The sequence below is a fragment of the Chiloscyllium punctatum genome, chromosome 20 (assembly GCF_047496795.1).
Source record: "Chiloscyllium punctatum isolate Juve2018m chromosome 20, sChiPun1.3, whole genome shotgun sequence".
Classification (NCBI taxonomy): Eukaryota; Metazoa; Chordata; class Chondrichthyes; order Orectolobiformes; family Hemiscylliidae; genus Chiloscyllium; species Chiloscyllium punctatum.
Genome location: NC_092758.1, coordinates 30,201,032 through 30,226,366, shown reverse-complemented (window position 1 = coordinate 30,226,366; position 25,335 = coordinate 30,201,032). Strand labels below are relative to the sequence as shown.

Genomic DNA, 25,335 nt, shown 5'->3' with positions numbered 1-25,335 from the left:
GAAAGGGATCCAAAAGAGATCAGAGAGTTTGAGTCAGGTACGTGGAGGAATTAAATGGTGCAGTGTGCTCTCCTATTTCAGGGGCAGATATTTGGATAGAGTTTTAAAGAGGCCTTATAATCCTATAATGATTTAATTTATTTGACAATACCCAATTAAATATCAAGTTCCTCATCTAAACCTTAGGTTAAAATCTCACCTTTAACTCTATTCATTTTCTGCTAGTTCATTAATCCATTGCATTAACCTTCTGACATTGATCAATCACTCTTCCCTTAGCTTTTCCAAATTACATCTCAAGCTGTTCTCCCTGATCAATTTTGATCAATAACATTCAATCTCACCAATAACATTCCATCTCTGACATCAACCTAACTCTCAAATATTTCATTTCAGGGATTGATATACATTCCAGAGCAGTTATTTGAGCTTAAGGCTGTGTTTGAACTGTTCATTATGACCATTCACTTTGGCTGTTCTTACTCCCTACCAGAGTATTGAATAGGGACGTTGTTCATGGAAATAAATTCTGTTCTATATTCATGCGTGTTCCTTAGCAAGCATTTTTAAAAAGGTTGATAAGTACACTTTATATTATGGTTTTGTTTAAAATATTTAGCAGTTATTCCCCCATGACTTGTTCTGTCCATGGGAGAAAGTGAGGACTGCAGATGCTGGAGATCAGAGCTGAAAAATGTGTTGCTGGAAAAGCGCAGCAGGTCAGGCAGCATTAAAGGAGCAGGAGAATCGATGTTTCGGGCATAAGCCCTTCTTCATTTCCTGAAGGCTTTATGGTGTCAGACACTCAACTGTAGCTTATTATTGCATATTTGTTAGCTTAACATTTTTTGTTCGTCCCAACTGTTGTGTCTGAGAAGAAATTTGGAAGCTATGTTAAATATAACACACACATTTTTATTAAGAAAGGGAAGATCAAAGCCAAATGGGTCTTTTGACAACCGGTACTGGTGATAATGTCAATGAAAATTAGGAAATAGTGGACTTGCTAGATAAGGACTCAACCTCAATATTGAGAGGAAAGGATGAGATCAGCATGCCACATTCTCAAGGAAACGAGCACTGAATCACAAACAAGAGCTCATCAAAACATAGAAAACCACATTAATGAGGAATCCAATGGCACTAATGAATGACAATGTCTCAGGATTTCATCGATTCCAGCCCAGAGTCTTAGTTTATTCATTTATTCTTGGCCAGCAATTCTTGCCCATCCTAGGAGGCAGTTGAGAGTCAACCACATTGCTGTGGGTCTGGAGTCACAGGTAGACAAAACCTGGTAAGAATGGCAGTTTCTTTCCCTAAAGGACATTAGCAAACTAGGTGTTTTTTTCCTAACAATTGATAATGGATTTGTCATCATCATTAGACTATTAATTCCAGATATTTATTGAATTCAAATTCCACCAACTGCCATGATGGGATTCGAACCGGGAACATTACTTGGGTCTCCGGATTAATGGTCCAGGGATAATACCATCAAGCTATCGTCTTCCCTGTTTTACAGAATGTGGGTGAGAATACTGCAGATGTACCATATATAAAGTTTTAGTGTTAGTTTGATTCAAGATCCATTCACTTGATTTAAAAAGTATGCATGTCACTTGACAATTTAGGAAATATGAAAGTGGAGAAGAATTCTAGATTAGTAAGTTCAATGTCGCTTCTTGGGAAAGTTCTGTGATTATTACTGAGGACTGGTGACTGGTAACCTTGAAAAATTTCTGTTGATCAGAGAGATCCATGTGTCAAAAGTTGATCATGCCTGAGAAACTTGACTTGTTTGAAAATGAGGCTAAACTACTGTGACAGGGTAATGTCTATGGATGTTATTTAAAAGTGCTTCCAAGAAACATTTGATAATTCCTAGTAAAATACAATTAGATAAAATTGAAGCTCATGAAATTGAAGAATAATTACTGGTTAGGAAATTGGCTGAGTATCAGAAGAGACAGTGGGGATAATGGGCATGAACTCAAATTGGAAGGATTTAGCTATTTGTGTTCTGCAGGAACTTGTGTTGGGAAATCAACCATCTCACATCTGTTATAAATTTAGCCAATAGCATGGAACAACATATAGATGGGGCCCCTTTGTGAGACAGTGGTAGCACGGGATTGGGAGGCCTGGATCTGTAGAATCCGTGCAGTGTGGAAACCAGCCATTCAGCCCATCAACGCTGTGAAGAGTATCACACCCAGATCCACTGCCCTAACCTATCCACGTAAACCTGCATTGTCCATGGCTAACCCAACTTAGCCTGCACATCCCTGCACACAATGGGCAACTTAGCATGGCCAACCTATCTAGCCTGCACATCTTTGGACTGTAGGAGGAAACCAGAGCACATGGAAGAAACCCACACAGACATGGGGACAATGTGCAAACTCCACACAGACAGTTGCTTGAGGCTGGAATCGAACCCATGTCCATTGTGCTGTGAGGAATCAGTGCTAAACACTGAGCTACTGTGCCACTGTAATTGGGTTTAAGTCCTACCTACTCCAGGGGTGTGGAATAACATCTCCGAACAGATTGATTAGAAAGAAAATTTAAATAATGAAAAGAAAGTTTCTGAGGAAACTCTTGTAGTGACCCTGCCCCTGAGCCAGGAACTCAAGGTTCAAGTCCCACCTGCTCCAAAGGTGTTTAATAACATCCGAGAACAGAGTTACAGGGCAACCCCACCGTATCCGCGGAATCGTGTTCTGCGGTTTCAGCTACCCATGGTTTATCTCAGCCTGAGCATATTATAGGAAAGCTTCCGGAACCAGGGACCAGTGGGATGCCGGGAAGGCATTCCCATTTAAATGAATTGATTTGCTTCTTTCTGTGGTTTCGGGCTTCCATGGTAGGTTTTGGAATAAATTCCCCACAGGAACGGGGGGACTACTGTATAAGAAAATACCTGAGACACATATCATCACTTGTCAAAGACAATCAAACTGATGACATTAGATGAAAGTGTTCATTTTCAAAGAGAAATTGATAGATTAAGTGAATAGGAAAATTGCGGCAGATAAATTTTAATGTAAACAAACATGAGGTCTTCCACTTTGGATCTAATAAGGACTGTGTACTTTCTAAATAGTTGAAATTTAGAAACAGCAGAGAAACTGGTAAGGACAATGTCATGAACACGTCGGAGAATAATGGAAATGGCCAATGGAATGCTAGGCACTAAGAACACAATGAAGTAGAAACATGGTTCAACCCTACAAAGAAAGCCCCAGTTCGACCACATCTGGTGATCCATGAACTATTCTGCTCTAGACTGCAGAAAGTACAGATTGGCCTTAAAGGGAGTGCAGCATAGGTCAATCAGGATTATATCTGGACTTCAACGGATACATTCAGAGAAGAGATTACACAGTTTGCCATTCCAGTACACTTACGACACTGGCATTAACCCATCAGTTTGGAAAATACCAAATCTTGGCATCATAAAGTCATCAACTACATAAGCACGAGGACAGATTTGCCCCTACTAGACTGGGCAGGAAAACAAAAAGGAGCAATTGATTAGCAGTGTCTGATGTTTAAGGTAATATTTAATTCCTCCTAACAAAAATACATTTCAAAGAGGAAGAAAGATTGTAAAAGGCAGAGAAAACATCCATAGCTAAGCAAGGAAGTTAAAGTCAACAAAGACAAAAATCTAAGGTACACCATATTGTAAAGGCCAGCGGCACACTGATTGAAAAGCTATTAAAGATCAACAAAGGGTTACAGAAAAGAATATTTAAAAAAGCAAAGTTAAATTGTAACAGAAAACTAGTGTAAAATATAAAAAATGAATAGCAAAAGCTTCTGTTAAGTACATAAAAGAGAAGAGAATAGCTAAAATGAATGTTGGTCCATTGGAGGACGAGATTGAGGAGTTAATATTGGGGAACACAGAAATGATGAATGGCAAATCAATATTTTGCGTCGTCAGTTTTCACAGTGGAGGACATGAACACTATCCCAATAGTAACAAATAATGCAATGGGTATTGAAAGGGACAATCTTAGAACAATTATTGTCACTAGGAAATAAAGGTATTCAGCAAACTGTTGGGATTGAAGGCAGGCAAGCCCCAAGTCGTACACCCAGAGGGTCCTCAGGAAGTGACAGCATAGATCGTGGATCTAGTAACTGTAATATTCCAAAATTCCCTGACTACAAGAAAGATTCCAATGGATTGGTAAATACTAATTGTAACACCCTTATTGTTAATAGTGTGCACGCACACAGAAATTGTACTCGTTGAGGTATGGGATCTGTTGTGTAATTTGATATGAACAAAGCCCTTTCTCCTCCCAAAAGGATAAGAACAACTTCAGAGTTGGCAAACTCGTTGGGAATTGTCCCTTTAAATATACAGTGGGATAGGAGGAAGCTGTCGGCGCAAATGAAGATCGAGTCATCTTTAAAGGTGACAATTACGAGAACTAAACCAGTTTGAAACTGCTCCAGGCGATAGTTCCGGCGCACCCTCCAACAGCCAAATCGCTGCAGTTTGACGGAAGGGAGTCACTGCCCGTTCTCCCACTGTCACTAACATGCGGGATTACGATGAAATCACCGCTTTTCTCGGAGAATGGGGACCTTACCAGAAGTCAGTCTTCTTCTTTTTGAGCCTCAGTGTCTTCCCCAATGGTTTCTGCGGACTGTCTATAGTTTTTGTCGGGGATATTCCTGAACACCGCTGTTTAATTCCCGGGAACCTCAACCTGAGTGAAGCGTGGATGAACCGCACGATCCCTCTGGAACAAGACAAGGACAAACTCCAGTACAGCAAATGTAGACGGTACCGTTTGGATGTGATCAGGAACCTCTCGGAGACATTCCCTGACCCAGATTCCGTCAATATTTCTGAGGTGGGACAGGAGCCCTGTTTGGATGGATGGGTGTACAGTAAGGAGCAGTACATCTCCACCATCGTCAGCGAGGTAAGTGGCTGGAGCAACCACAGGGTTAGACTGGGGGTAGTTTGTGAAGGTAAATGTGTATTTCGATTCGTTCAAAATGAGGGGAGCACGTGGTTACAAAATGAAAGTTGACCAGACATCTCCAATTCTTTAACACCCATAGTCTTAGGCCACAGAGATTTTATTGTTTAACTTTTTTTTATTTCTAACCATTTGAAATATGAATTTCTCGCTAAGTTTGTTGAAGGCTTATCTCACTGACCTCAATGTAAGTTTGTTCACCCTAACCATCGTGCCATACCATATAGGAACAGAAGTCGCCCATTCAGCCCATCTAGTCTGTTCCTTTTTTTTTAAAGAGATCATGGCTGTTTTGAGAGCCTTCAACTTCACTTTACTGCCTTTTCCCCATAACTCTTGATTCCTGACTGAGTAAACATCTGTCTCAGACTTTAATACAGTACTTAACAACTTGGTAAAAACAATGACTGCAGATGCTGGAAACCAGATTCTGGATTAGTGGTGCTGGAAGAGCATAGCAGTTCAGGCAGCATCTGAGGAGCAGTAAAATCGACGTTTCGGGCAAAAGCCCTTCATCAGGAATAAAGGCAGAGAGCCTGAAGCATGGAGAAATAAGCTAGAGGAGGGTGGGGGGGTGGGGAGAAAGTAGCATAGAGTACAATAGGTGTGTGGGGGAGGGGATGAAGGTGATAGGTCAGGGAGGAGGGTGGAGTCTACAGGTGGAAAAGAAAATAGGCAGGAAGAAGGTAGGACAAGTCATGGGGACAGTGCTGAGCTGGAAGTTTGGAACGAGGGTGAGGTGGGGAAGGGGAAATGAGGAAACTGTTGAAGTCCACATCGATGCCCTGGGGTTGAAGTGTTCCAAGGCAGAAGATGAGGCATTCTTCCTCCAGGCGTCTGGTGGTGAGGGAGTGGCGGTGAAGGAGGCCCAGGACCTCCATGTCCTCGGGAGAGTGGGAGGGGGAGTTGAAATGTTAGGCCACAGGGCGGTGTGGTTGATTGGTGTGGGTGTCCCGGAGATGTTCCCTAAAGCGCTCTGCTAGGAGGCGTCCAGTCTCCCCAATGTAGAGTAGACCGCATCGGGAACAACGGATACAATAAATGATATTGTTGGATGTGCAGGTAAAACTTTGATGGATGTGGAAGGCTCCTTTAGGGGCTTGGATGGAGGTGAGGGAGGTGTGAGTGCAGGTTTTGCAGTTCCTGCGGTGGCAGAGGAAGGTGCCAGGATGGAAGGGTGGTTTGTAGGGGGGCGTGGACCTGACCAGGTAGTCACGGAAGGAATGGTCTTTGTGGAAGGCAGAAAGGGGTGGGGAGGGAAATATATCCCTGGTGGTGGGGTCTTTTTTGGAGGTGGCAGAAATGTCGGCAGATGATTTGGTTTATGCGAAGGTTGGTAGGGTGGAAGGTGAGCACCAGGGGCATGCTGTCATTGTTCCGGTTGGAGGAGTGGGGTCTGAGGGCGGAGGTGCGGGATGTGGACAAGGTGCGTTGGAGGGCATCTTTAACCACGTGGGAATGGAAATTGCGGTCTCTAAAGAAGGAGGCCATCTGGTGTGATCTGTGGTGGAACTGGTCCTCCTGGGAGCAGATACGGCGGAGGCGGAGAAATTGGGAATACGGGATGGCATTTTTGCAAGAGGTAGGGTGGGAAGAGGTGTAATCCAGGTAGCTGTGGGAGTTGGTGGGTTTGTAAAAATGTCAGTGTCAATTCGGTTGTCATTAATGGAGATGGGGAGGTCCAGGAAGGGGAGGGAGGTGTCAGAGATGGTCCAGGTGAATTTCAGGTCACAGTGGAATGTGTTGGTGAAGTTGATGAATTGCTCAATCTCCTCGCGGGAGCACGAGATGGCGCCAATGCCGTCATCAATGTAGCGGAGGAAGAGGTGGGCAGTAGTGCCGGTGTAATTACGGAAGATCGACTGTTCTACATAGCCAACAAAGAGACAGGCATAGCTGGGGCCCATATGTGTGGCTACCCTTTTGGTCTGGAGGAAGTGGGAGGATTTGAAGGAGAAATTAAAGGTGAGGACTAGTTCGGCCAAATGAATGAGAGTGTCAGTGGAAGGGTACTGTTGGGGACGTCTGGAGAGGAAAAAACGGAGGGCTTGGAGGCCCTGATCATGGCGGATGGAGGTGTAGAGGGATTGGATATCCATGGTGAAGATGAGATGTTAGGCGCCAGGGAAATGGAAGTCTTGGAGGAGGTGGAGGGCGTGAGTGGTGTCTCAAACGTATGTGGGGAGTTCCTGAACTAGGGGGGATAGGACAGTGTTGAGGTAGGTAGAGATGAGTTCAGTGGGGCAGGAGCATGCTGAGACAATGGGTCGGCCAGGGTGGTCAGGCTTTTGGATCTTGGGAAGGAGGTAGAACCGGGCAGTGCGGGGTTCCCGGACTATGAGGTTGGAAGCTGTGGGTGGGGGATCTCCTGAGATGATGAGGTTGTGTATGGTCTGGGAGATGATGGTTTGGTGATGGGGGTTGGGGTCATGGTCAAGGGGGCAGTAGGAAGAGGTGTCCTCAAGTTGGTGTTTGGCTTCAGCGGTGTAGGGTTCAGTGCGCCTGACTACCACTGCACCCCCTTTATCTGCTGGCTTGATGGTGAGGTTGGGATTGGAGCAGAGGGATTGGAGGGCCGTGCGTTGTGAGGGTGGGAGGTTGGAGTGGGGGAGGGGGGTAGACAGGTTGAGGCGGTTAATGTCCCGGTGACTGTTGGAAATGAAGAGATCGAGGGCAGGTAATAGGCCAGCGTGGGGTGTCCAGGTGGATGCAGTGTGTTGCAGGTGGGCGAAGGGGTCCTCGGCAGGTGGGTGGGAGTCCTGATTGTGAAAGTAAGCTCGGAGGCGGCGGAAGAAGTGTTCAACGTCACGGCGTTGGACGGAGGGGGATGAAGGTGAGTCCTTTGCTGAGGACTGATCATTCGTCCTCAGTGAGGGGAAGGTCTGGAGGGATGGTGAAAACTCGGCAGGGCTGGGAGCTGGGATCTGGTGTGGGTGTGGAGCTGGGAGTGGGGGCGGAGCCAGTAACCGGAGTGGGTGTGATGGTGAGGGGAATGGGGGTGGAGTCATGAGCAGGGATGGTGTTCCCCTCAGGGTTCTGGGGGCCGGGAATGGTGACAGTGGGATCTATGGGGGGGCGTGTCAGCAGAATGCAGGTGAGTGGCGTTGGTGGGGGCGGAAGTGGTGGCAGACACGGCAGTAGGGGTGGTGGAAGTCAGTGAGCGTGTGACATCAGCGCTGATGTGAGGGGCGGAAATGATGTCACATGTGATGCATGAGGAATTGTGAGGGGCAGAAGTGGTTGTGGGCGTGGCCATGATGGGGCGGAAGTGACATAATCAATCAGGTGGGGGTGGCAGCTGCACCAGCCGCATGGCTAATGGCGTCCAAGCAGTACCAGAGGCCGGGGGAATCTTCTGGAATGTTTCAGGAGCGCTGGTTATGGAGGTGGGTAGATAAAAGTTTGTTGTACTTACAGTTTTTGATGTTTGAAATGGAGTTGAAATACTGTTTGTTGAGAGTATGAATTCTCCTGAGGATGTAGTACAGAGTGGGTCCTTTGCAATTCTGAGAGAGTGTGGCCCTCAGCTGAGGCAGGGCTGACTGTAGAGAGGTTAGGTGCCGGCGCATTGCTGCAAGCGTGGAGCGGAGAATCTTGAAGGAGAACTGTTGCTGGTGTTTTTGAATCTGTAGTCTGTACTGTTTGTCCTGTTCGGGTCCGAACTCTGCTGGTTTAAAGGTGGTCCGGAGTCTGTGTGGGATGAGTACTTAACAACCTGGTCTCCATAGCCTATCCTGGTAAAGAATTCCATGTATTCACTGCCATCTGAAAGACAAAAAAAATCCTCATCATCTCGGTCTTAAAAATGCAACACTTCTATTGAGATTATGTACTCTGGTTCTTTACTCTCCCACCAGGGGAAGCTATTTTTCTGCATCTACCTTTTAAGTCCCCTAAAAATCTGATTTGTTTCAATAAGCTCACTTCTTGTTGTCCTATATTCCAAAGAGTACAGGCCCAATCTATTCAACCTCTGCTAATAAAGCAGTCTCTCCATACCTCGTATCAGTCCTAGTGAACCTTTTATGGACAGCCTTGAATGCCAGCACATGTTTTCTTACATAAGTGGACCAAAGCTGTTTACAGTATTCTACCTGTGATCTGATTAGTGTCCTGTAAAGTTACTAGAAAACTTTGTGATTTTTACCCTCAATTTCCTTTTGAGATTAAGGCCATCTTTTTATTTGGCTTCCTATTACTGCTGAACTTGGAGGCTAGCTTTTGGTGTGGACTCCCAAATTGCTCGGTTCTGTAGCTTGCTTCAATCTTTCTCCATTCCAGAAATATACAGCTCCATATTCTTGCTGCCAAACTGCAAACTCCACCTTTCCCCACATTATTGTCCATCTGCCAAGTTTTCACTTACTACTCACGATATCCTGACTCTATGTGTCATCTCACGACCGAGCCTTCCCACGGGACTAAAGACTGGGAAGATGAGTGACAGTGGATTTGAAATGTGAACTCTATTTTTCTTTCTCCACAGATGATATTAGACCAACTGATTGCTCCAGCATTCTCTGCATTTGCTCTCCTTAACTTCCCCAGTTAACCATGATTGGCTTATCTGCTTCCTAGAATTCTTCTTTCTGAATGAGATATATCTTTTCTGTGACCCATGAACTATTTTTCTTTAACTGTCTGCCATTGGTCCTCACTGCCTTCGCTGCTAAATTCCTTTCCCAATCCACGGCAGCCAGCTCTTCCCTCAATCATTTGTAATTATCCTTTGTCAAGCTTAGCACAGTTGCCTCTTACTCAGGTTCCTCCCTCTCAAACTGAATGCTAAATTATGCCATGTTACGGTCACTGCTTCATTGTGGATCTTTTACTTTGACATTGTTTATTAAACATGCCTCACTACATATCATCTAATCCCTGGTTAGAGCCACCACACATCGCTAAAGGGAACTAGAACTAGGGGGCATTGCCTCAGAATAAACGGGAGCAGATTTAGGACTGATTTGAGGAGGAACTCTCCTCTGAACTTGCTGTGCTGGCACAATCCTACCACTACCAACCCCCTTTGGAACCTTTGACCTACCCTGCCGCAAAAAAGAATATTCTCCCCCCCCCCCCCCCCCCCCCCCCTCCCCTGAACTTGGCAACCTCCATGACTCAAACCCACCCCTGAACTCTGTGTCCCAATTGATCCTGGTGCCACCACAATTTGCCAACCTTCTTTGGAATCTTTACTGCCCTCACCTCCCCACCCCCCCCCCACCCCCACCATCATACCCACTGTAATCAGAACATACACATCCACCCACTACCACCCACCATAATCCCAGTAGCAACCCACATGACCCCAGCACCCGCCGTGCCCCCACTCCATGTCCCAATTGGACCTTGTATCTCCCACCCACCCTGACCGACCTTAAACATTCCATAACCGATTTGGTCCCTTGCCATTTACATTCTAATACTCACATTATCTGGCACCCTCTCCACCTGACATGCTAGTCTCGAGGTACCCTGCCTACCTGAAATCTCACCCTAGACTTACCTGGTACTCTATCCTCCAGACATCTGAACCTCACAAATTATGTGCCTACTTTTTTGACAGCAGTTGTTAAAGTATCTGTCTATGATGCTTGTTCTTTAAATGACAGAACATAACAACTGACTGCTGTGATTTGTGAAAAACAGTGTATAGTTTACCTTCCCTGACTGATCCAACAGGAGGAACATGTCAGAATGCAAGTTCAGCTTTGCATTTCTGAAAGAGCCCTGTCAGAAAATCTCTGGTTAGAAGCAAAGCTTTATTATTTCTTTGAAGGTTTCCATAAACCTAGATCCAAAAGTTGCATCTTTCTTTAGTTTCTTTACATTCTTCACTAACACTCAACCCAAATCCAGCAGATTCCCTTAGTCCTATTCCTTGTCAACTGCTGACCAAATCATTCTTCCTCTTGCCTTCAGATTTAACTGATTTTGTTTTTGGTTTCTTTTTTAGGTATCATTCTACTCTCCAAACTTGCCATGGTTACTCCTCAGACACAGGGGGCTTGATTCTTCCATCCTTGCACACTATCTCCTATCTCCAATCCCCCTTTATGTCACAGTGCCCTTGAATGTATCACCTCCTAGATCCCTGCATTTCTTTCTTGGAATTAGAAACATAGAAACATAGAAAAAATGCAGCGCATCACAGGGCCTTTGGCCCTCGATGTTGCGCAGATTCAAGCCCACCTAACCGACACTAGCCGACTATCCTCCATATACCTATCCAATGCCCGTTTAAATACCCATAAAGAGGGAGAGTCCACCACTGCTACTGGCAGGGCATTCCATGAACTCACGACTCGCTGAGTAAAGAATCTACCCCTAACATCTGCCCTATACCTACCACCCCTTAATTTAAAGCTATTTCTTGGAATTCTATGTTTGAATACTCTAATCAGTTTTTTTTGTCTGACCATTTTAACAGAAGCAAACATCTGAGAAAATGATACCCAGATGAATTTGACAAAGATAAACTATGTTTCCTCATTTGCCTTACCCTGACACCCTTGGACTCTGTTTCCATTCTTATCCAATAACTTTCTATCATCATTCACATGACAGGACTGCGGTCACCAAGTTACATTCTTATCAGTCTAATCTTGTCAGCAAATTACCTGAAATTGCCTCCACTCTTGCTGCTGCATCATTACCTCTGGAGTTTGTGTTGTTTTGTTCACAGTTTATTCCTACTTCTCATCTACATTCTATTCTTTACACATTATTCAAAGAATCAAACATCAGTTTCAGAATATGCACTGCCTATATGTAATTTTACTTCAGCATCATCTCTCTCGACTTCTCTAGTAATTCAGTATTGTCAGGCTGATGATTTGATGTCCTGTACTGGAGGAGAAGACATTTCTGTAATTAAATATTGGGACCATTAAAGCCATTTGCTTCTTTCTCTGCCACAAGCTCCATTCACTGGCGACTACATGTTCCTTCTGTCTCGGAATGGCTTGAGACTAACCAAACTGCAACCTTGGTGTCATTTTTGACCTTTTGAGATGAGCTTCCAGGTGCAATACTGTTGCACACACTGCCATCCTTATCTTTTACTTGTGAACTCTTTTGAGAATGTTGCAATCGGCTATGTGCACAGGGAACCACCTCCAGGTTTAACATGATCTAATAGAGCGAAGGAGCTGTAGTTTATTCCACTTCTGAAACTATTTGCATATTATAAGAATAGATGCTGCATAGGGAAGCTGTGGTGTAATGGTTTTATCCTGGGACATGGTGATCCAGGCAGTATGCTTTAAGGTCATGATTAAAATTTCACAATGGTAGAAGTTGAAATGTGAGTTGAATAAAATCTGGAATAAAATATGTCATGTACTCACAGCAATGTCGATGATCACCCCTCTGTCACGAATCAGTGACACTCATGTCTCATGAAATAACTTGTTAAAAATTGTAATGACTGATGGATGGACTGACCCTTGGTCTATGGGAGAAAGTGAGGGATGCAGATGCTGGAGATCAGAGTCAAAAAGTGTGGCACTGGAAAAGCACACCAGGTTAGGTGAGGAGCAGGAGAATTGATGTTTCGGGCATAAGCCTGACAAAGGGCTACTGAAGTAGGTGGATTTTTTATTCCAATTGTTGACTGGTTTATATTTGCTTCTTCCCCCCCTTAGCAATGGAATTATTGGCAAAATCAATATGTAAAATTTCTTAATCGTAGATTTACTTGAAGATTGCTTCTTGCTTGTTGTGATGTTCATTGTGGTTGTTGAGAATGCTTCTTTGAAATAAATGGAGGTCAGATATTCTACTTGAAATTATCTGTTCTTGGTTATCTTTGAATTACATGTGTGACTTGCAACTTCTGCCCTTTTTTCTCAAATTTGGCACTTCTAAACTTTCTTCAGTTGGAAAATGTTTCTACTAAACCAGCACAGTCACAGCTTTTCCATTTTTTTTAGATTAGATTCCCTACAGTGTGGAAACAGGCCCTTTGGCCCAACCAGTCCACACTGATCCTCCGAAGAGTAACCCACCCATACCCATTTCCCTCCAACTAATGCATCTAACACTATGGGCAATTTAGCATGGCCAATTCACCTGACCTGCACATCTTTGGACTGTGGGAGGAAACCAGAGCACCTGGAGGAAACCCATGCAGATATGGGGAGAATGTGCAAACTCCACACAGACAGTCATCTGAGGCTGGGATTGAACCTGGGACCCTGGTGCTGTGAGGCAGCAGTGCTAACCACTGAGTCACCGTGCTGCCTGGTCGTATCCTGCTTAGGTACATTTTCTGGAAGTGATATTTTACAATAAAAGCATTCAGTTTTAATTGATAGTATGAAGAAAAATCTAATTCCAAGATAACAAACCTCAGGGGATTCTCCGTTTGAATCTACCATAAGCTTACAGAGTTCTGTCACGTCATTTCCCTGCTGTTCTTGACCAGCCATGCCTTAGTCCTGAAGAAGGGCTTATGCCTGAAACGTCGATTCTCCTGCTCCTTGGATGCTGCCTGACCTGCTGCGCTTTACCAGCAACACATTTTTCAGCTCTGATCTCCAGCATCTGCAGCCCTCACCTTCTCCCAGCTATGCCTTAACCAAGTATTGCTTGATCTCATATTGTTTAACCCCTTTAGTGTTTAAAAGAGATTGACGTCAATATATTTTTTTCTATTGAAAGCCTTTCTGGTTGTGAAGTTACTCATGGAAGATTGAGTGTCCCTATGTTGGATAGTTACTTGAAGTGAATCTTTAATTTTAAGTAGGTTATCCAAGTGCCATGTAGTTGAACTGTCAGCAATATTTTGTCAACCAAGGCTTACTATCTGATAATAGTGCCATTTGGCCTCATGTCTACACTGAAATTTGTGAAGTGATATCAATGTCAGTTGCCAAATTGTTTGGTTGGGGTCACTGATTTCCCCTGGGAAAACTTGCCTTTATATGATATTCTACATCATTTACCCATATGTACAGTTTTCTTTTTTTCTGTTTCTTTTTTCCTGACCGTATCCTGCTTAGGTACATTTTCTGGAAGTGACATATTATTTTACAATAAAAGCATTCAGTTTTAATATCCATACACAGTTCCCACCAATGAGTTTTATTTACTTCACAACTTGGCTAGGACTTTAAGTGTCTGGTGTTGTTCTACCCACAGCACCATGTTTTCATGTGCCACTTTTATGGTACATAGAATCCCTACAATATGGAAACATGCCCTTCAGCCTAGCAAGTCCACACCGATCCTCTGAAGAGCATCCCACCCAGACCAATTTCCCTATTAGTCGACATTTACCTGTGACTAATGCACCTAACCTACGTATTCCTGAACATGATGGGCAATTTAGCATGGCTAATTCACCTAATCACACATCTTTGGATTGTGGGAGGAAACCAGAGCACTGGGAGGAAACCCACTCAGACATGGGAAGAATATGCAAATTTCACACAGACAGTCACTTGAGGCTGGAATCAAACCGGGGTCACAGGTGCTGTGAGGCAGCAGTGCTAACCGCAGAGCCACCGTGCCAGTGGAATATCTTAAGAATTGAATGCATTCAAAGGTCACCTCTGCCAAGTTTGATCTTCTCCCCTTAAGATTGATCGGTGTTTCTGCTACACCACTGATCCACTCTCCACCTAAATAGCTTTCTCTGGAGTTAGGTTTTCTTTGAACTTTAATAAATTTTGATAAAAGCTATCAATAAGGCCAACAACAACTTTGTAGTTCAAGAATTCTGACATGAAGTCATCATAGCCATATCTATTCATTGGTCTGTTGAGATCTTTAATGGAACCCTCTATGGATTCCCATTAAATCTATTAAATCTTGCTCTTTCAAAGATGATATAAGTTCTGTTTTTAAAATAATTGTCAAAACCTTTCATTACTCCTTTGAATATGCCTGTTGCTTCTTCCAGAGCATTAGTATGAATTACTTTAGTCCCAATTATGCATAAACATATATTTATGTTTTTTGGATAATCCATGTAATTATAGTTGGGTGAGCCTAACATCAGTAGTAGGGAAGCTGCTGGAGAAGATACTGCAGGATAGGATCTATTCCTATTTGAAAGAAAGTAGGCTTACCAGTGATAGGCAGCATGGTTTTGTGCAGGGAGGATCATGTATTACCAACTTAATAGAATTCTTTGAGGAAGTAACAAAGTTGATTGAGGGAAGGACTATAGATGTCATATACATGGACTTCAGTAAGGTGTTTGATAAGGTTCCCCATGGTAGGCTGATGGAGAAAGTGAAGTCGCATGGGGTCCAGGGTGTACTAGCTACATGGGGGCTGGGTAACAGGAGACAGAGAGCAGTTTCTCAAAATGGAGAACTGAGACCAATGATATTCCACAGGGACCACTGTAGTTTGTGATATGCAATTTTAATTGCCCTTTGTTATTTACTCTTTCAGCTGTTGACCAAGTAACCAATTTAGAAGCAATTCCACGCCTCAGGAACTGTTCACTTCAGAGTGTCAAATCATGTATTGTTTTTGGCCCAATTGTGTTATTAACTCTCTCATGTAATACATTCTCTGTATGTTTTTTTCATATTTACCATGAGGATTAATGTTGGAAGCCAGAGGACACCTTTTAAAAATTAGCAGAGGGCAACTAAAAAGCAATATGGGGGAAGAAGATGAAATATGAGGGTAAGCTAGCTAGTTATATCAAGCAAAATTACATGTTTTTTTAAAGATCAATAAAAGATAAGATAAAGGCAAAAGTGGAGATTGGAATACAATGTGGGAAAATGAGATTGTAGGAAGAATAGGGGTGTAGACTATTTTCGAAACGGGGAAAGACTTCAAAAATCTGGAGCACATAGGGACTTAGGAGTCCAAATTCAGGATTTTCTTAAGGTTAACATGCAGCTTCATTTGGCAGTTAGGAGGACAAATATAATGCTGTCATTCATCTTCAAGGAGGCTAGAATCCAAGAGCAGAGACATACTGCCTCAGCAGGGTGAGTCTCTGGTCAGTCTGCATTTGAAATATGGTGAGGGGTTTTCAGCCCCGTATCTACTTAAGGATGAGCTAACATTGGAGGATATCCAGAAGAGGTTCAAATGATCCAAGATATGAAGAGCTTGTCATATGAGGAGTGGTTGAGGACTTGGAGTCTGTACCGATGGAGTTTAGAAGGATGAGGGAGGATCTTATTGAGACTTACAGAATACTGAGAGGCCAGGATAGAATGGGCATTGAGTAAATATTTCCACGAATAGGAGAGACTAGGACCTGAGGACACAGCCTCAAAGTAAAAGGATGACTCATTAGAACTGAGTGAGGGAAAATTTCTTGAGGCAGAAAGTGGCGAACCTCTGAGTGTGGACTCAGAGATTGCCAAAGTCACATATGTTTCAGCCAGCTGCATTGAAAGCTGTTGTATCAATTTTAAAAATACAGTAAAACCTGCAATAATTTTATGTCCCCTCTTCTAGGCATGACATATCTGCATTTTATTCCCTAAACTATACAAAATTTTTCATCTGTTTGTATTACAGTGGGATTTGGTGTGCAACAATGAATGGAAAGGGCCTTTTGCTATGTCAGTTTTCTTCATCGGAGTGCTGACTGGTTCCTTCGTTTCTGGACAGTTATCGGACAGGTGAATCATTTCCTTTATTCAAATTTACCAGATTGTCCAATTTTAGCCCCTGGCCATTCCCATGTGAGAAAGAAAAATTTAATAGAATAGGAAGTCTGCATTTACCTCTGTGCTAAATGAGTACCATTTTTATTCCTCATTTTCGGGAGGCATGTGAGTTATTTGTGATTGTTTTCCCAAATAATTTGTGTATAAGATTAGAAGGATGGTGAGCGTTCACAAAATAATTTTTATAGCTGTCTCTCTGATGCTAAGGCTTTCTGGATGTGAATTGCCAAATGAATATGGAAATCTATGTGCTTTTAAGCATGAATGCCTATAGTTTAGGAAAAAGTCCAGACACGTCATGCCTAGAACAGAAGAAAACAATTACAAGTTTTATTGTACTGTTAAAATGGATACAACTGCTTTCACTTGATTGAGTTCAAGAAGCGCAAACAAAGTGGTGATGTAACAAAACTTCATAGCAAACTAAGGTAGGATCTTTTGAGAGACAAATCCAAGGCAAGGTCCTGCTAACAGTATCTGTAGCCATTTCACATTCTTTCCTATAACGTTTTGGATGGGTATATGAATAGGAAGGGTTTAGAGGGATATGGGCTGGTGCTGGCAGGTGGGACTAGATTGGGTTGGGATATCTGGTCGGCATGGACAGGTTGGACCGAAGGGTCTGTTTCCATGCTGTACGTCCCTATGACTCTATTTGAATGATGGCAGAGATGGAATAAATGACACGAGCACCTGTATATGTTCATACAATTACATGGTGTTTGTTTTTAACTAATAAAAACTATTCTAGGGAGGCTTGAACCAATATCTGAGCACCTTTAATATCTTGAAGATGGTTTGTAAATTCTTACTGAATTAATGTTGTCTTTGTGGTGAGTATGATATTCCAACAATTCTGTTATGGAAGAAAATTCCAGGATATTAGACAACGTGAAGAAGAATATGTATGTATAAGTATCTAAACAGTCAATTTGTTTGGAGGAGAACTTTGGTGTTGTCACAATGGCATTACTTTTGATTGTCTTTGTAAGAGAGGTTGGACAAGTGGTAGGTGCTGTCAAAATAACTCTGCTGAATTGCTAAAGTAAATCCTATATTGCAACTCTACACATTGGAGAAATTTGATCATATAGTGCAATAATACAACTGTTATGATCCCAGTTGATGGTACTAATGGACTAGGCAGATCCCAGAAAGAAATAAGGCTGGCATATATTGTGTGTTTGATCATTTACATACAAGACAGATGTGTTTCTTAAAGTGAAGACAAAAAATGACAAGATATCTCGATAAAGTACACAATTAGAAAAATCGTACTTAAATGTTTTTCTGACACGATGATTCCAGACACACAGAACTGGAGAAATTACCCCTCTATATCAAGTGTTTATGTTCCACTAAACTGATACCTCTCTATTCTTCACTGAACTGTGAAGCTGTCTTACGTGAATATTCACAAAAGGGTGTTTAGACTGTTTCAATTTTCAATAACCTGCAGCTTTTCAATCAATCAGGATCCCAGAGCTTGAATCCCAATGTGATTTTATGCAAATCTAATTTGCAAGTGGCTAAGTTTGAATTATATGCAGAGCTGTTATGTAAACTGAGGATGTATAGATACAGCATTTACATATGCATGTAAAGATAAAGTCACTGTTGTTTTATCATATCCTAGGGTTGCTGTCTCTTTTGAAAGAAAGAGATGTCAAGTGATGGGTTAGCCTGACGGTCACCACTCCTCAGGTGAGGGAAGAGGTTGAGAAGGAAAGGGACCCGGGTTCGATTCCAGCCTCGGGCAACCGTCTGTGTGGAGTTTGCACATTCTCCCCTTGTCTGCGTGGGTTTCCTCTGGGTGCTCCGGTTTCCTCCCACAGTCCAAAGATGTGCAGGTGAGGTGATTGGCCATGCTAAATTGCCCATAGTGTTAGGTGCATTAGTCAGAGGGAAGTGGGTCTGGATGAGTTACTCTTTGGACTGTCGGTGTGGACTTGTTGGGCTGAAAGGCCTGTTTCCACACTGCAGGGATTCTAAATTAATCTTCTAATCCCTCAATGGTAACACCAGCCAGTGTAGGAGTTGAATCCATGCTGTTAGTATAATTCTGTATCGTAGACATGCTGTCCAAGCAATTGAACTAAACTGACCCCAACAGATATGTGTGCAAATCTGTGATGACTTAGCAAAAGAATATTTACAGTCATAAGTCATTTGTACACTAGCATATGTGCTGAAGTGTACAATAAGATTGTTTTGCTTATGCTGTACAGGTTTGGCAGGAAGTTGATTCTGTATGGAACTATGGGAGTCCAGAGTGTATTCGGTGTGCTCCAAATATTCTCTCCAAACTGGGAATTATTCTGCCTTCTCAATTTCTTTGTGGGTCTTGGGCAGATTTCAAACTATGTGGCTGCCTTTGTTCTTGGTAAGTACAAATTCTTGTTTTAGATTCTTTCTAACTAGTTTTGATGAGTTGGAAGAGATTGGGGTGTAGTGGCAGTGTCACTGGACTGGTAATACAGAGGCCCAGGCTGAGGCTAAATAGCAGTTGCTAGAATTGAAATGAAATTAATGTTAAATTCCTTTAATAAAACTCTGACAGTGAAAGTTTGTGCAAGCAACATGGTTAAACTATTATTGTGTTACAAAAGCGTACTTGATTCACATATGTCCATTAGGAACGTTGCAAAGGAAATCCTTACCTGGCTTCCAGACTCTAAGCAACCTGCTTTCATCTGAACTGCTCTCAGGAAGAATTAGGTATTGGGAATAGATACTGGTCTCACCAGCAATGTTTGTAAAATTCTGTTGCCCTCAGTAGATCACTAAATTGGCTTTGGCTTGAAAGATATGTAGAAATACTGTGGAATTGAGAGGTTGCATTTTCTCTCAATTCCCTTGCTTTTGGCAATTTTTACACAGCATTCTGAAACATGACAGGCAGCAAGAATATGGCTGCTGAGAATGTTAACAGGATTGTTGAATTGGAGAAGAGAAAATAAATGTGTGTTATAATTCACAAAATTTTGAGGAAAAAAATAACTCAAGGAGTATTCTAACTATTACTAATTTGACACCCGAAAATCCTTGGTGCCTCTGCACATGCAACAATATAGCAGAAAGGAATAAATCAAATAGCAATGTAGAATGGAAATTTATAGGCAATTAAGCTACGTGGGTTATGATGAGATGTGTAATAGTATTGGGCAATGAGAAAGGTGAGGTCCATCTCAGCATCAAATTCAGCTTGCTCCATCAGTGGTGAGGTGGGCTAAGTGATAATCTTCATTGATTGTTAAATGCTACAACTTCATTAATATTCACACTTGCATCCGAGCAAATTCACCAAACGAGTTAGATTCATCGTAGCCCGATGCTCCGAGTGATGTCCATGTTGGACACTGGGCAACAACACCTTAGGACACAATCCATAGGGACCATTTCAGTATATTCTACCTCCTTGGGCCTTTTCACCCAGAACCAGCCTACCTACCAAGCCCATCCTCAAGTCAGCATCCTGGCACCATAAGTCAAGGGCAGCCTTCCATAGCAATCACTGGGTTGGCTACAGTCATGTGCCTGGTTGGGGGTTTTGGTCAGGGTGCCCATGCCTGTGCAGTCAGGCATGGTCAGTTTGTTGATTGCGTAACGCTATGTGTTGAGGTTTTGGCTATTGCAGCTGGGGAGATTTATAGATGCTAGTCAGAGTCCTGGCACATCTTGTCTGGTAATGTGGTCATAGGGGTGGACCACAGTCAGTCCATTGGGTCCATCCGCAGAAACTGATGGGGGTGGATGGGGAAGGGGTGTAGGGAATGAGGCCACAGCTCTGGCCTTGACCCTCAGCATTTCAGTTGTTGAGATTAGGGGCTGCAGGCTCTGAGGTTATGGTGCAGTACAATAGTGAAGGGGAGCAGAAGGAATTGCAAGAGGGAGATACAGTAAAGCATGGTTGGGAAGGTTGTGTGGGAGAGGTTGCCCATAATCAGATTACCCTTTGCTTCAAAGAAGGTCCAGTGTGTAATGACACAGGCATGGTCAACTCACATGTAAAGGCCTTACTGGGAAGGAGACGCAGGTGACTTGGGAAATGTGAAGCCTGTGGGGTTTGCTGGATGGGCTACTGAATGGCATGTTGACAGTTAGGGCTCACTAATGCAGTCAGACTGAGGCTGGAAAAGAAGCACTTACTGACGCCTTGTGCAGTGGGAAAAGAATGACCACAAGCGTACTCTGAATGGGTGGGGTCCATGACTTTTCTTTGTAAGGGGCAGCAGCTCACACCATTCAAAGGGCTTGTAAAGAGAAACAATGTTATTCACAGGCTGTTGAATTGTAGATTGTGTGGGCAAGCAGGCTGTGTGCTCCCCTTCCTCCTACGGCATTGGCCCTCATGGTATGTTGCAGTTTCCTGGCCCAGCCACTGCCAGACAACACGCTGACAGCCACACCTGTGAGCACAGAGGCACACAGGATGTTAAATGAAGAAGGACAATGCCACGTGTATGCATTGTTCCACCTGAACACAGACAATGCAGTGGGAGAGAGCAAATGAGGGAGTATCTTTCAGGAAGCAGTGAGAGTGATGGGGCATGAGCCTTGGTGGAAGGTGTATGCAGTGGCAGAGATAGCATGACCGTGAGATGAAACAGATAAGAATGTGACACTTGCACTGGCAGAGCAGAGAAGGTAATTGACTTTTGATATTGCTGGCTATTCCTCCATACCCTGGAGATGTCACTGACTTGGATGGCAACCTCAGACTAGGCTGGCAGTCTCTGGTGGTAATACCTGTTTGGCAGTCCTCTGGGAAGAGGACACCTCTTTGTTGCACCATAACGTCAACCATGATCTCCAGGACCCTGTTGGGGAAATGTAGTGCCACCTTCCTGCATATCCAACATGGTTGGATTCTGTCCATCAACAAGCAGGAGTGGCTTCACAATGCCAGTGTTTGTCCAGATATACAATGGGTTTTTAAAGATAGCGTGGGTATAAGTGAATCCAGTGTTTTGGCAGATATCTGGTGAGAGACAAATTAGGGAAAGGCTCATGTTAAGATGGGACAGAAACTGGGCATCAGAAATGCCACACGGGCATGGTAGATTTTTCATGAGGTGAGTTTGGTAAGATAGGGTGAGAAACCCTCCCAAACACTTGCTGTAATTTCAACTTAGCCAGGGGAAAAAAATTCAGCTCGTAGTTGTAATGGATCCTGTCACAGACCTGGAATTTTGTATATTATGAATACCTAGAGGCAGTTTTGTCTTCATTCTCCACTCCTGGCTGTCTTACTCATTTCACTATTTCACCTTATCATATTATGACATTGAAGTAATTTTTTTCTTGTTATCCATAAGCTCAGAAATCAAATGTTATTCCAGTGTTTTATTTAAGCCTTCTGATCATTCTCATTGATGGACTGATTGAACTATCACTGTTGTTATTCAGCTACATACTGTAGCCACACACCTGTTCAATTTACCACACTCGATCAATTTAATATTACAATTTCCTTGATGTGATAGTGCTGCCCTATTACTTGAGGTCACCATTTCCAGTCCCTGATGGCTCATCTTTGAAATCTGATGCAAAGCTGCCTGAGAGGACAAGCTGACTGAATTTCTTGGAAGTGACTCACTGATAAGCAAACCTTTCATGCCTGATCTTGCAAGGTCTTGTAAATTGCTTTCCAAGGCTGTAACTTTTAACTAGCTCACTGACAATTTTTGCACCTGATTATTTTTCCATACAATCTGTTGCACTCATTTGGGAGCGTCTCAGAGTCAATATGCCAAAATGTGATTTGATTGGACTTGACTTGATTGATTGTAGTTGCATGTATCTAAGTACAGTAAACAGCTGTGTTTTGTGAGCAGTGCAGGCTGATTATAGTAAACAAGGACATAGAGAGCATAGGGTTCTTGTCAGAGCAAGGCATACAGGCGAAAACTGCACAGGAAGTGTGCCAAGCAAGATCAACATGATTTGAAGTTAGAGAGTCCATTCAGCAGTCTAATAACAGCAGGGAAGAAGCTGTTCTTGAAAACGTTGGTATATGTGTTCAAGCTTCTGAGTCCCTGCCTGATGGAAAAGGTTGGAAGAGAGCATAACTGAGGTGTGAGGAGTCTTTGATGTTGGCAGCCTTTCTAAGTAGTGAGAAATATAGATGGAGTCCATGGGTGGGAGGTTGGCTTCCATGATGGTCTGGGCTGTGCACAGCACCTTCTGAAGTTTCTTACAGGCCTAAGCAGAGCAATAGCCAGGCTGTTATCCATCTACATAGAATGGTTATATGGTTATTTGTAAATGTTGGTGAGGGTCATTATGGATATGCCAAATTTCCTAAGCCGCCTGAGGAAGAAGAGGCGTTGTTGTGCCTTCTTGACCGTCACATCTACATGAGAGGTCCAGGACAGATTGTTGGTTATCATCACTGCTAGGAACTTGACACTCTTGACCTTCATCTCAGCTCCGTTGATGTAACTGGGAATGCCATCCTCTTTTCTTTCTGAACTCAATGATCAGTTCTTTTGTTTTGCTAACATTGAGTGAAAGATTATCATTGCACCATGACACCAAGCCCTCTATCTCCTTCCTGTATTCTGACCCAGTATTGTTTGATAACACCCCCACCACAGTGGTGTCGTTGGCAAACTTGTAGATGGCATTCATTTGGAACTTAATCCAAGATCGTGGGTGCATAGCGAGCACAGTACGGGACTGGGAATGCATTTCTGCCACACCAACATGTACAGATGCAAAATAGAAAGCATGCTATCCAGGTACATAATGGCCAGGTACAGCAACTGCTCTGCTCAGGACTGTAACAAACTACAGAAAGTTGTATGCACAGCCCAGACCATCACAGAAGCCAACGTCCCATCCATGGTTTCTATTTACACTTCTCACTGCCATGGAAAGGTTGGCATCGTCATCAAAGACTCCTCCCACCCTAGTTATGCTCTCTTCCAACCTCTTGGTCAGGCAGAAGGTACAGAAGCTTGGACATCTTTTGGGGCTCCAGTGTTGAATGTTATCATGGAGAAGATGCAGTTACCCATCTTTACTGATTTCCGTCAGTAATTCAGGAAGCTGAGGATCCAGTTGCAGAGGGCAGAGCTGAGAACTAGGCCTCGAAGTTTTGAGATTAGTCTGGAGGGGATTATGGTGTTGAAGGTGGAGCTGTAGTCAATGAGTAGGAGTTTGACGTAGGTGTCTTGTTATCCAGATGTTCCAGGGAAGATGTAGGGCTAAGAAGCGGCATCTGCTGTGGACCTGTTTCATTGATAAGCAAATTGTAGGGGATCGAGGCTGGCTGGAGGGGATGTGGGCCATGACCAGCCTCTTGAAGCACGTCATGATTGTAGAGGTTCGAGCCACTGGGCGGTAGTCACTTAGGCATGTTGCATGTGTTTTCTTTGGTACTGGGATGATGGTGGTCTTCTTGAAGCAGGCGGAGAGCTCGGCTTGTAGAAGAGGGAGAGGTTGAAGATGTCAGTGAATACCTCTACCAGATGATCTGCACAGGATCTAAGTACATGGCTAGGGAATCTGTCTGGGCTCATCACTTTCCTTGTGCTGACTCTCAGGAAGACCGATCCGATGTTCGTAGTGGCGCCAGAGGGAACAAGTACATCCGCGGCTGTCAGGACAAGTGACACCACTCCACTGGCATTCTGTTCGAACTGAGCATGGAAAGCATTGAGTGCATCAGGGAGGGATATGTCTTTGTCTTGCTCTGCTTCATTTTGTGGGGTCCTGGAGATGCTGCAGATCTTTAACGATGGTGGATGGTGGTTGGATATGGAATACTTTCCCCCATTTCTGACAATTCCAATTTTAGCCGGCAGTGGAAAGGGGGAATGAGGCATGATTCATACAGATGGGTAACCAAAATTCACTGGGGCCATTTGAACTCAATGTTGAGGTCAAACATACCCATTTTAACTGTTGCAAAGGAATTAATCTGCTGTGTGAAATCACAAATTAGTGGAGTAGATGCAAGTACTCTTGAAGGGTGGATAAGGTCTGAGTAACTATCTTGATTTTTGTGTTTTGAAATGAACCACTCTTCTGTCACATCTGACGCTTCCACTGTCTCTGCAGCTACTTCTTTTAAAGGATGTCAGCTACTGGATTCAGGAGATTTATCATTTTTTTTTCTGTACTAATAATATTTAATTGATGTTTATTGTGCTCACTAGCCCCTTCTCTCTATCATTGACATGCTTCCATCTTGAAAATAAGAGATTCTTTTAATGTCTATTAGTTCCTAATTTTCCATTAGGCACATCTGAGCCTGCTACAGACCAATGTTTACTTATGCTGTCAACTTGCTTTTTAATTTGTTGAAATACTTTTACAATACATTTTTATATTGCTGGTGAGTCTTATATTCCATGTTAATCTTTCAGTTGTCCTTTGCTAGTTATGAACACTCTCTCAATCCTCAGATTTACCACTGTTTGTTACAGTGGTATAAGCCTCTTAGAGTATACAATCCTTTGTTTCTTTACCAAACAGCTTTCCTGTGGACTTTTTCTTTCACCATGCTGCATATTATCATGTACAAATTTTAATTATTTCTCTCAATGTTTCCCACTGTTAAATACTGCGATACATTTTTAATCTATATCTCAAATCTAGCCAACTCACCCCACATGTTTTATGTAATAAAATTTATTCAAATCCAAAGCTTTTTTGTTCGG

The 25,335-nt window shown here is 43.1% G+C and overlaps 1 protein-coding gene across 2 annotated transcripts in view; it reads left to right on the top strand.

Annotated features, from left to right (window-relative positions):
* Window positions 1–4,528: 4,528 nt before the first annotated feature.
* Window positions 4,529–25,335, top strand: part of LOC140491999 (organic cation/carnitine transporter 2-like) — a 58,752-nt gene continuing 37,945 nt past the window's right edge. For both annotated transcript variants that reach the window (XM_072590575.1, XM_072590576.1), the window contains exons 1-3: window positions 4,529–4,952; window positions 16,515–16,618; window positions 18,895–19,049. In XM_072590575.1, the coding sequence (XP_072446676.1) occupies window positions 4,563–4,952; window positions 16,515–16,618; window positions 18,895–19,049 (649 nt within the window). In that variant the 5' untranslated portion in view covers window positions 4,529–4,562. The remainder of the gene's footprint in view (window positions 4,953–16,514; window positions 16,619–18,894; window positions 19,050–25,335) is intronic.